Raw genomic sequence first — 12,093 nt, forward strand, 5'->3', positions numbered from 1 at the left:
TCCCATCCAGCCTGCTCCCGCAACACATGTGCCCAATCCCGCCTGCTCCCGCAACACATGTGCCCAACCCGCCTGCTCCCGCAAACATTGTCACAGCTTTTAGCTTTTAGAGTGAAGAATTTCATTCCCTCGTTCAGATACTCATCCATTCCCTCATTCATAGATACTCATTCTTTCCCTCATTCGCACATACTCGCTCATACAAACTCCCCCACCCCCTTACCTGAACTGCAGATTTCCTGCACACTCCCACAAGGCTTCTCTTGTCCCGGAACAAGAGAAGAGACGCTGTGTGTGAGCAATGCGAAGGCAGCCTTATTTTTTTTTTTTAAAGAAAATTCAGCTTTTCATTGGTAGCTGATTTGAGGCAAATTTTGCATTGTGGGACAAGATACTGAAGGCTTAGGTACATATTTAAGAAAAGAAAAAAAAAAGTGACATTTTATCATATAAAACTACAAAAATTGGTTGGCTCACATAAATGTATTTATTTTTTTTAAATTGAATATGTACCCTGAATGAATGAATATATATACTTGTGAGAAGGCTCACGGTCCAAAGCATGCTTCATCATCTGTGAAACATGGTGGAGGGAGTGTTATGATCTCCAAAAGACCCAATGGCTTGTGGCCAAAGCAGAGCTAAAATATATATGCATATATATATAAATATAATGCATATATATATATATATATATATATATATATATATATATACATACATACACACACACCTTTATTACCAACAATTTCTGTGAAATATACAACCAAGTCTATCCCATTTTAACTCTATAATATGTACATATTACAGATCGCACACAGTGGTCTCTCAGAGTCTCAGGTCTACATGTCTACTCTTAGGCAGGGCTCCTCTCAGTATGGCTCAGGCGCACCCTTTATTCATGCCATACCCTTAAGGCCCAAAACAGTAATGAACAGACTGTCAAAATATACCCATACACTCTTTTAAATGCCTGTCCAAAAAAAACAAAAAAAAAACCAACATGCATGCACATTCACACTTGCCCTTGCATGTAAAAAATCCTTGCATGCATGCCTTTATCACTCCTCCTCTTTCTCCTGTTTATCTCCCGCCTTTTTCTTTGACCCTCCCTTTCTCGTTATATCTCCTCTTTATCTCATCTCTTCCTTTTCACTTTTTCTTTTTCCCCTATCTACCCCAATTCTCATTATCTCTCCGTCTTCTCATTATTCCTCCTCCTCCATATCGCTCCTCTTTACCTCAATCACTCTTCTTTCTCTTTATCTCTCCTCTTTGTCCAATTCTCGCCTCCATCGTGTTATCTCTCTCCTTTTTTTTTCCCCTTTTCTCTTCTTATTCATTATATTTGGCACACTTACACAACCATGCTCACACACATACACACCCAATGCTCGCACATACTTACGCATACACATCTGTTTTCACACACGCTAAAACATGCTCACACACTTACACATAAAGGTTGATGGACTGAAGTCTTCTTTCAACCTACTATACTATACTATACTATAAATGCTCACCAACATTAATACATACATGCTTAAACACATATACCTTACCTCCTCTAGTGAATGAAAAATGCTGTACATTGGTACAACACCATAGTTCAGGGCTTGACAAATTTGTTGTGAATCTAGGCGCCAGGTAAAAAAGTTAGGAGCCAGGATTTTTTTAAACTAACAGTTGGTCAGGAGTGATCGGATCATCATCAGCCCACTTACTAAACTCACAGCGTTTGACCTGGAAGCACCCTGGACTTTCAGGTCAGTGCTGGGTTTTTTTTTTTATTATTATTTTTTTAACTCTTTCGATGCTGATGTTCCATTGGAGCACAGCATTGACTGATATTTAGTCCCCACAAGCTTGTGGGGAAAAATGTTAACCCCTGCAATGCCACGAATGTGTCATACACAAGTGTGGCATTGAAGGGGTTAACGCTGCACTGTCGCTCTCATGGAGCGATCAGGCAGCGGGGGGGGGGGGGGGGGGGGGTGTTGGGGCTGGCCTCCACACTCATGTGGAGACCAAAGAACCTTCTCCCCTGTCCCTGAAGCTGCCTCTGGCAGCTGGGACTCAATTGCTGGTCTATAGACCAGCCATTGCAGGGAGGGGAGTCTTTGATGACTGCTGTAGGCTTCCATGCCTACAGGAATCATCAAAGGGCTTGTGGGGGCTCGTTTTTGCTGTTGCTGGTCTGCCTGGGCTTCCAGGCAGACCACCAGCAGCAGAGCCCCGTACAAAACGGGAATTAACCCCTAAATGCCGCGATCGCGGCATTGAAGGGGTTAACGCTGCACTGTCGCTCTCATGGAGCGATCAGGCAGCAGGGGGGTGTTGGGTCAGGTCCCCACACTTGTGTGGGGACCCAATCAACACACAACCCCCTTCCCTGAAGCTGCCTGTGGCAGCTGATAACACGATTGCTGGTGATCTCAGGCTCGGGGGCGGGCTCTGAGTGGCTGTGCTGTCTGCCCAGACAGAGGCTGACAAAACCTAGGCGCCAGGACAAAATTCTCTGTCGCCATGGCGACCTGGCGCCTGGGATTTGTCGAGCCCTGCCATAGTTGCCAACATTTGAAAAAAATTCCAGCCACTTTGCAGAGCAGTTTTAAAATGTACCACCCACTGCCCTTAAAAAGCCCCGCCCACTCTACCCAACTCACATAATTAGCATAATTTAGCTCTGCCTTGTAATTATTATACCTCAGAGTTCCCACCAACACCACCATCAGGGCCGGCCCGACAATGGAGCCAAGTGGGGCAACCGCTCCAGGCGGCACTTTTGAAGGGGCGGCACTTTTGAAGGGGCGGCACTTTTGAAGGGGCGGCACTTTGCCGCCCCAAGCCCTTTTTTTTTTTTTTTTAAAAAAGCGAAAGAGAGAAAGGGGCGCCGAGTGGTTTTCGCTTACCAAGCTGTCAGTACCCGCTCGGCGCCCCTCTCTCTCTCCTCTGCGGCGAGTCTCCCTGTTCGGTCTCGGTGCCGGCTTGTAATGCTGAGTGCCGGAAGATTTCCGGCGCTCAGCATTACAAGCCGGCCCCGAGACCGAACAGGGAGACTCGCCGCAGGACTGCTGAAAGGTAAGTACAAGGGGGGGTAGATAATGGGGGGGGGGGCATTTTAAAATTCACCCCAGGCGGCATTTTGCCTTGGGCCGGCCCTGACCACCATACATACGTGGTATGCATTTGCAGACTCACACACACAATTACACATCCATGCTCACACACACACAATTACACGAAAATGGCACGAAAATGGCATGGATATCAAACAATTGCATTGAATTGCAAAGAAATAAAAAAAATGTATATGTGTGGCACACTTATTGGCACCACTATGAACTCATATGTGAAAAATATATTTGAAGTATATTCCCATTGATATTTTACACTTTTTAGTACCACTGGTTGACTAGGAACAGGGAATTGTTAAACCATGACTTCCTGTTTCACAGGGGTATAAATATAAGATAACACATAGGCCAAATTCCTTTAGTGATTTATCACAATGGGTAAGAAATATAGCTGTGATGCGTGGCAAAAAAGTTGTTGAGCTTCACAAAATGGGAAGAGTCTATAAGAAAGTAGCCAAAGCATTGTAAATGCCCATTTACACCATCAGGGCAATAATTAAGAAGTTCCAGCTAACTGGAAATGTTATGAATCAACCTGTTAGAGGATGTGTGTCTATATTGACTAAAAGCACTGTGAAGAAGATGGTTCGAGCGGCCAAAAAATCTCCAAGGATCATAGCTGGAGAATTGCAGAAGTTAGTTGGGGTCAGAAAGTCTCCAAAACTACAATCTCACATCCCCTACATCACCACCGATTGTTTGGAAGGGTTAAAAAAAAAAAAAGCCTCTACTCTCATCCAAAGAACAAACAATCAAACACGCAATATAAATCCAGCACTGCCTCCAATTATTATTATTTATTGTTTTATATAGCGCTATCAAATTCCGTAGCACCGTACAATGAATAGACAGGACATAACAAGTGGTATGTAAGAGAATAAACTGACTTACAGAGACAACAGGTCTATACTATAGAGTGAGTGGTGTGTTTTATTTGGTAGTGTGTTAGTCTGGCTAAGAGTGATGTGTGTGATGCTTGTCAGTGTGCTTTAGTTTCTGTCTGAGTTTACATTAGTGTGGCTAAGCGTAGGCAATGAGTTTGAATGGAATCACTATGTTAAAGCATGGCCAGTGTCAGCATCCTATATAAAGAGGCTGTGGTAATGATGAAGGTCGCAGTGGCAAAATAGTGGAAGGGGGTTTATAGGGAAGGGGCTGATCCTAAACACGCAAGGTTATTAAACTACAACAATGGCACAGAGATTGACATCAGTGTAGCTATTTCCAGAGCTGGCTTAATCTCCAGTCCAGCCCCTGCCTGACAAAATATATCCTTCTATAGCCTTATGGCCCAGGTGACTTAGCCGACTATTGTCTGGCGTTTACTTGCCCTCACCATGTTCCATCTGCTTTTTGTACCACGCTATAGCAATAGTCTCCGTTCTGACTTTCTCTTCCCCTCTCACCCTGTTGCCGTGTCCATAGTTACTGAGGCGGGTGTCGCGCCCCGATGACGTCAGAGCGCTTCTCTAGGGAGTGATGTCTAATGTTGAAGATGGGGACAGGTAAAGACACCGAACTGCAAACCCAGAGCGGGGGGGAAGAAGAGGGTGACGCGGGGGACCGATTATCGGCGGTGAGTTAAGAGATAAACGAGGGAGGAGGGGGAGTCGTGGACGGGTTTTGTACGTTGATATTTACATATGTTTCCACATGTTTACATCGGGGGATTATAAAGCCTAAATCTGCTTCCCAGAACCCATGGAATATTATGATCAAACACCGGCAGGTGCAGCGGAGGGGGCGTCGTTCTCATGTGTCTGTCAGGTAAGAATATACAAGGAAGCCATCTGCTATTTGTTACAGCTGGTTGATCGTTATGGCCGCCCCTGGTTATGGAGTGGGGCAAAACTGTCACATAGAACATTGCTATGGTGGTGTTAACTATAATTAAAATGGAGATCCACTGAGGGTGACGGCGGTGTGTGCCTGTGTGGCGGCGTTGTGTGTCTGTGTGACGGCGGTGTGTGTCTGTGTGGCGGCGTTGTGTGTCTGTGTGGCGGCGGTGTGTGCCTGTGTGACGGGGTTGTGTGCCTGTGTGACGGGGTTGTGTGTCTGTGTGACGGCGGTGTGTGCCTGTGTGGCGGCGGTGTGTGCCTGTGTGACGGCGTTGTGTGCCTGTGTGACGGGGTTGTGTGTCTGTGTGACGGCGGTGTGTGCCTGTGTGGCGGCGGTGTGTGCCTGTGTGGCCGCGGTGTGTGCCTGTGTGACGGCGGTGTGTGCCTGTGTGACGGGGTTGTGTGGCGGCGGTGTGTGTCTGTGTGACGGCGTTGTGTGTCTGTGTGACGGCGGTGTGTGTCTGTGTAGCACTTGCCTATCTGCCTCCATTGCTATTGTGTGTTTCTTTTAAAGCTTCACAGACCCGGCAGTCTCGATGGATCTCCTGCGTGCTGTCCTGCAGCCCACCATTAACGAGGAAATTCAGAATGTCTTCAACAAGTATATGAAGGTGAGAGGTTTCCATAATTCCCTGTTTTGCGCTAATTGGCGGCCACGACAAAGGCTGAAGGGAACCCCACCGATTTTTGTCTTTATGGCTAGGTTTCCACTTGGTTTTTATTTTGCTAAAAACGCCCATAAAAACGCCAATTCAGCCACATGGCGTTTTTTTAGTGAAAAGACGCTGCAGCCAGATGTTAGCTGTTCTTCAATAGGAAATCGCAGAATGCCATATCCACTTGGCGTTTTTTTGTTTGGCGTTTTTTCAGTCCTCTTTGGCGTTTTTCTGCTTTTTTGGGCTCTGTGGCAGTTTTTCAAATTCGCAGCATGTTGACACTCTGGCGTTTTTTGCAAGGAAATCTTGGCGTTTTTCTCCAATAGAAGTCTATGGGAGAGAAAAAACGCCATGAAAAAGCCATGTGGGTTTATTGCCTTGGCGTTTTTTATGGCGTTTTTTCCCACAGTTACAATGCAGAGGATGGACCCAGTATCTGTATGTCCTACGAGAAATAGGCTGGAAACAAACAGTTTCACACAAAACAAAGTTCATATTGAATTTTACGCCGTTGGGAACAAACATGCCATTACAAACAAACATACGCGACGCATCAACTGGATCCTGCGTGCCAAAAGCAACAGCAAACAATTTGCACCATCATTTGGGGCCAATCTTCCTAGAGGAGCAGACATTCGGAATAAAGCAGGCCTTACAAACCACAGAAAAGAGACAAAAGGGTCCGCCGGGGCGTTTAAGTAGAACTCTACCAAGTAAATGACATCAGGAGGGGGCAGATACTCGCCATTTATCCTAATCCCTTTTAGCTGGGTGAAACTTCAAACGTGTGAAGGCTGGAAAAACTGCCTAAGGTCAAAAAAAGCAATTTCCACAGAAAGGCTAAAACGCCAGAAAAAACTCCAGAAAAAACGCCAAAACGCAGGTAAATGCAGTGGCAGTTTTCTTGGCGTTTTTCCTGGCGTTTTCATCAAGAAAATAACGCAGGACAAAAACCCAAGTGGAAACCTAGCCTATTACTAGTATTTCATTAAATGTTGTGCAGTTTTCTATTTTTTTTTTACATAACGTATTGTTTTCAGACAGCTGCGTGTTACTTTTTTGTATGTGTTCTAGCTCTGAGACTCCTTTATAGTATTGCCTTGTGATAAACAATAGAATGACTCTGTTTTAATCACCAAGATGCCGACTAGTAAAAGGTTTTACAAGCTAAAGGTTGTGTTGAGCAGCTTCTGTTGATTATTTCTGTGGGCTCGCTGTGTAAATGCCAGGCTTGCCAAAGGGAATACATTGCCGTGAGCACCGACATCAGCATATGATGGGTAAATTAGCATCTAATCAACTAATCCAAAAAATAATAATAATAAAATGAAAAAAAGATCTAGCTCAGTTATTCATAGCGTATCAAAGTTTTATAGCTCTTTAGGAAGTACGGCATGTGCCTGATCTTTGATGTTATTGAATATTAGATATGAGGTTAGCGACACCTGTATATATGCTACTTGAAATGTTTTAACTCGGTAATTTACTGTGCGGGCAGAACGACTTGGCTGCAAATGGTGCTGATTGGCCTTTTAAAGTTGCCCTATATAATGCATTATTCAATGTATGCTTAAATCAGAGGAATTTCACACTGAATAATGCATTATATAGGGCCACTTGAATGCATGGTAGTAGGTTGTTCTTTATTTGGATTACTTTAGGACCAGTAAAACTTTTCCTGCAGCAGAAGCTCACTGGTGGCGGCTGTTCATAACTCATAGTGAAGAAGCTGAAGCACAGTTTTCTATGGAATTTTTCTATCAACTCTCCCTTTAGTGGATACGTCCCGTTGGGGTTTATTCGCTAAGTGCTGAGTTGAAACCACAGTTCTCCTGCCAACTATGAAGGGCCAACACTAGCAAGAAGGCATGACCTAGCCCTGCATAATGCTTAATTCAGTGGGTTCCTGCCAAGCTTTCTTTTGTAGGCAAAGCTTATTGGGTTGGCTCTTCACACTGTATAATCTATAATAAACCAATTCTCTTGTCAACTCTCATTTCGGCGAATATTCCCCGGTGAGCCAAAATGTCCCAGATAAGTTGAATTCCAGTATGTTCTAAATGTTCTTTTTTTAAAGTTTTTTCAGAAAGCTGCTGTGAACGTGAGGGAGAATATCGGAGAGCAGGTAGACCCAGAGCAACTGATCCGCGAAACATGTCGCAGCTGCCTGGAACAGGTAGAGCACTTGATGAAATGCCGTGTAAATTCCGCTTACTTCTTTGTAGAGCACACAAAGGAATACCGTGTAAATTCCGCTGACTTCTTTGTACGCTAACAAACGTCCTATTCATTTCTCAAGGCCAAGGTTCTGTTTGCAGAAAATGAGAAGTCTGTGTCTAGGTCGGCCGTAGAGGTGCCTGTTATGAAGGTGAGAAATTTACAGTTCCTTAATGTTATTAAGGCTTTAATTATTGCTATGGAAGAGGGAGTTTTCAAAAGAAAAGACACAACAGTGGGTATGGTGCTTAGTGGGTATTTGTGGTCAGGGAAGGACTTTCTGTATATTTTGAGTGCGGAGTTCATAATAGAGGTGAAATCGAGGGATCAGGATAAAGAAAATACATAGCTCAAAAGAAATATGGTGTTTTTTCAACATAAGAGAAAGTTATTTTTTTGGGGGTGTGTGTATGGGGGACAGTGGGGATTTGGTTATCTCCAGCAAGTTGTGACTACTTTTTTGTCTTTTAGAGGTCAAGGCATACAGAGGAAGATGTGTCAACAAGGTGGAGCCCGGTTCCTAAAAAGGTGATCTACGACTTCAGAACACTTTCTTCTTTTCCTTATGCCATATCTTACATCTTTATCTGTTACAGAGGAAGGGACGACCCCCCGGACAGTCTTTGAGCAATGAACGAGCTTCTGTAGGACCCTCAACGTAAGTGGAAGTTTAATGTAATAAACACAAACTTAGTCTGACACTAAAATAATATGCCTACGAGGCCAAACTCCAAGCTACCAATTACCCTAGTGAATGAGAATGGGGTTATGAACTGTGATAAATAAATGATTTTCTGTAGATGCATCACTGGTATTCAGTTGATGAGAAGAAGAAAAATTTAACTTACGGTTCCTTTTCAATTTACCTTGGAATTGGTTAGCTTTTAAGATCAAAACATTTTTTTATGCTTGTGATACTGCTGGCGGCCTTTTTAAGGTGGTTATTTGTTGTTTCTGTGGCCAGTAATATTTTTCTTTTATCTACAGATTGAAACTCAAAGCTAATGAACCCGTTAGACGTGAAGGGCCAAAGGTAGGATAGGAAATGACACTACTTTTTGCAGCTGTATAAAATCTGTGAATGAGCATGTTGGGCGCATGAATGGAGCTGTGATTAGCTGGATTTAGAAAGGATGTGATGCCATATTCTTTTTTTTTTTTTTTTTTTTTTTTTTTTTTTCTTCTTTTCCTTTTCTGCAGTGGGATCCGGACAGATTGAGCGACAGGAGCACATTTGTGTTGGGATCACGAGCTAACAAGTCAGTAGCAGCATGATACAATGCGCCATAATCAAACCTGAATTTGAACTATACAATTCTCCATGATTATGTGGCATTTTGTTGCTCTATTCTTTTATTTTTTTTATGGCTCCTACATTAAATTACTATTTAAATTACTCTTTATTTTCAATTCAAATAAATGTACACAGCCACATACAAAGATTAGCATAACTATACGTATAGAAAGGCATATTCAATTTACAACATCAAATCGATTTAGCAAAAAAAAATAAAAATGCAATCATTCATTCACACCAGACATAGAAGAAAACATGTTAGATATGGAGCATTGGGTAGGTATTAAAGGTCTGTAAAAAGCCCATAAAATAACCGGAAAGGCAACCCATAGAGGGGCTTACTAAAGTCGGATTAAACCCAGGGTGACCAGGTAGAATTATATTTGGCTGTGTTGGAATGTAAAGCATAAAATAATCTTTCATTTTGCATTGAAATTAAACTTGGTGAGTGATTTCATGCCAGACAGGTTTATCTGATTTCTCCAATATTTTGCCAAATCGATTTTTAAGGCTGCCAGTAAATGAATACTTAATGATAGATATGTTTTATTATGCAAGGGCAAATCTATTTGAAAAACAAAAAAAACTCTGGCTGCTTTGTTTACTAGAATGTATTGGAAACCCCTTTTCCGGAATGACACTTGAATGTAGTCTGTTTACTAATTACTATCACTATTCCCAATACTCCTGGTGCAGATTATCGTTTCCGGATAGACACACGAGAAACCTCTTGTAGATGCTTTCACATACTTATAGTTTGGTTTGTTTTTCTTCTCTAGGGCTCTGGGAATGGGAGGCACTAGAGGCCGGATTTACATCAAACATCCCGATGTGTTTAAGGTAGGTGAGCACATGTTCCCATGCACTCCTACCAGGCTGTTATGAATGTACACTATATGTTCCTGTCCTTCACATTAGCCAAAGGTGCTCTGTAGATAGGCCATAATTATGAACACAAAAAGGATACAGTCAAGGTGTAAATGACTACATTTGGAAATGCAAGTAAACCTGTAAAAATACTTTGCTTAGTGGCCCACAAATATTCAAATCACAGCAGACCATGGGACTATAGCCTTATGTTTGTTCCCACAGTTTAGGAGTTGTGTATCTATATCTTCTGTAAATTGTATCTTCTATTTCTTCATTTTGCAGTATGCTGCTGATCCCCAAGACAAGCAATGGCTTACAGAACAGCAGCACATGAAAGCCACAGGTGGAAAGATGGTGAGCAATTATTTTAAAAGTTGTTTTTTTTTTTACATTTATTATTATTTTATGTATTCTTTATTTGTTTTATTCTTTGTACAAAAAACATGAAATGTGTATCAACTTTGAGTTTGGGTGGAGATCCCTTGCAAGCTTTATAGCACAATAGTACAACATTCTTGCAGGAAACCTTGGCTATAACAAATGTTTAGAACAGGACAGACTGGTACAGTGCTACGTTTAGCATCCGTTGTCCCAGATTTCAGGAAAGCGTACTTAGGCGGTCATTTTGTCTGTAGTCTAGGATGTGCATTGATACAATATTAACAGCTTGATTTCTCCAATGCAGTAGCTGAAACTGAACAGAGCATTACAGTATAGTTTGGCTTTCAGTCTTGCATTGTTTCTGTTTACAATCTGTAGTCGTCTTTTGTATTATCTCATATTACCCTTCAATATATTCTAAAGTTAGGCTTAGAATCCCAGTTCTGTGATACTTGTCCCAATGTACATCTGTGTAATTCATTCTGAATAATCTCAGTTGAGTGTCTACAAGGTAACAGATGCCACTAAAGCAGGGCCTTACTGCACAAATACAAAATACAGTTAATTTTAAGGCCACTAATTTTAAGGAACTGAGTCATACTGGTGGGTAATCCACAATTCCATTTAAGATTACTTTAATTTTTGTAATATATTGTATGTATTTGTTTTCAGATTTTTGTTCTCGCATTATGAACTATTTTTAATCAGAAGTCACTTAACTTCAAATATTTTGTCATTTAACGGTGGGCCTCAGGTTGGAAATGTTTAGTTTAACATCCCATTGTTATAGATAAATGTGGCTAATCTTGAATCACCTCTGCCAATACAGGCTTATCTGCTTCTGGAGCAAGATATCTTGGAGCTGGCAGCCAGTGAGGACTACAGGTAGCATACACAGTGCTTATCCTTTTGCACGCTTCTGATTTGATTCCTCTCCCCTTTTGTTCTATTCATTTCATTTTTTTGTAATTTTGGTCCAGAAGTACAGCATATTCCACTATTTTGTTTTACCCTTGTGTCTCTCTTTCTTTTTTTCTTTTTTTTATGTCTATTTTTCATTGTTAAAGTAAATTTTAAAATGGTGTACCGATCAATAAAAATGTTTAAACAGGAAATGTTGTTTTTTTGCTTTCTAGAGAGTCTATGGAACTGAAACTGGATGAACTAAAGCCATTTACTGTACCACAATGGATGATTGGAAAGATGAGACGGTGTATGGAGTTGCAGAGGACAGAACAGGACTAGGGGACATCCGCTTTAATATCAGTTTTTCATAGTGAATATTGTCAAAAAACTGAGTCAAATATTACTGTAACAACTTTGACACATAGGAGCAGCAAGAGGTTCCCAATGCATATGTCACCATACACCTGTTGGTGTGTTAGAAATTTCGATATTTGTGTATTGTAGCATAATTTGCACAATTAAAATGTAATATTCCACAAAGGTTGCTGTATTTTACTGTGTGTATTCAAGAGCTTTGTAATGTTTTTGTGAAACTAAGATGCACATATTGAAGCCTGAGGAACCAAGTCAGATTCTCTTAAGAGACAAATGAACAAAATAATTACGTACCTGATTGTGGTAGTGTGTGCCTCTTCAGGGTTCGCTCACACAAGGTTCAAAATAAAGTCTGTTTTATTTCACTCTGCTGCCGAATATACACAACATATACTTATTAACAGCTTATATACTTA

General features: G+C 41.7%; 1 protein-coding gene across 1 annotated transcript; it reads left to right on the forward strand.

Moving 5' to 3' along the window:
* Positions 1-4,632: 4,632 nt before the first annotated feature.
* On the forward strand, positions 4,633-11,641 carry LOC149281593 (deoxynucleotidyltransferase terminal-interacting protein 1-like). Its single transcript, XM_089499160.1, has 13 exons — positions 4,633-4,713; positions 4,816-4,904; positions 5,490-5,586; positions 7,709-7,807; positions 7,931-7,999; positions 8,320-8,376; positions 8,445-8,506; positions 8,836-8,881; positions 9,049-9,107; positions 9,925-9,985; positions 10,298-10,369; positions 11,226-11,281; positions 11,533-11,641. Exons 1-13 carry the CDS (start codon positions 4,633-4,635, stop codon positions 11,639-11,641), a joined length of 957 nt encoding a protein of 318 aa, XP_089355286.1.
* Positions 11,642-12,093: the final 452 nt, after the last annotated feature.

The sequence above is a fragment of the Sceloporus occidentalis genome, unplaced genomic scaffold, assembly GCF_023333645.1.
Source record: "Sceloporus occidentalis isolate IW3139 unplaced genomic scaffold, rSceOcc1.0.p SCAF_130, whole genome shotgun sequence".
In the NCBI taxonomy this organism is placed as follows: Eukaryota; Metazoa; Chordata; class Lepidosauria; order Squamata; family Phrynosomatidae; genus Sceloporus; species Sceloporus occidentalis.

Coding starts and splice junctions, on each gene's coding strand:
- LOC149281593 (XM_089499160.1), top strand. CDS start 4,633: ATGGGGACAGGTAAAGACACCGAACTGCAAACCCAGAGCGGGGGGGAA. Junction 4,905..5,489: donor CGTTCTCATGTGTCTGTCAG/GTAAGAATATAC, acceptor TTTCTTTTAAAG/CTTCACAGACCCGGCAGTCT. Junction 8,882..9,048: donor TTAGACGTGAAGGGCCAAAG/GTAGGATAGGAA, acceptor CCTTTTCTGCAG/TGGGATCCGGACAGATTGAG.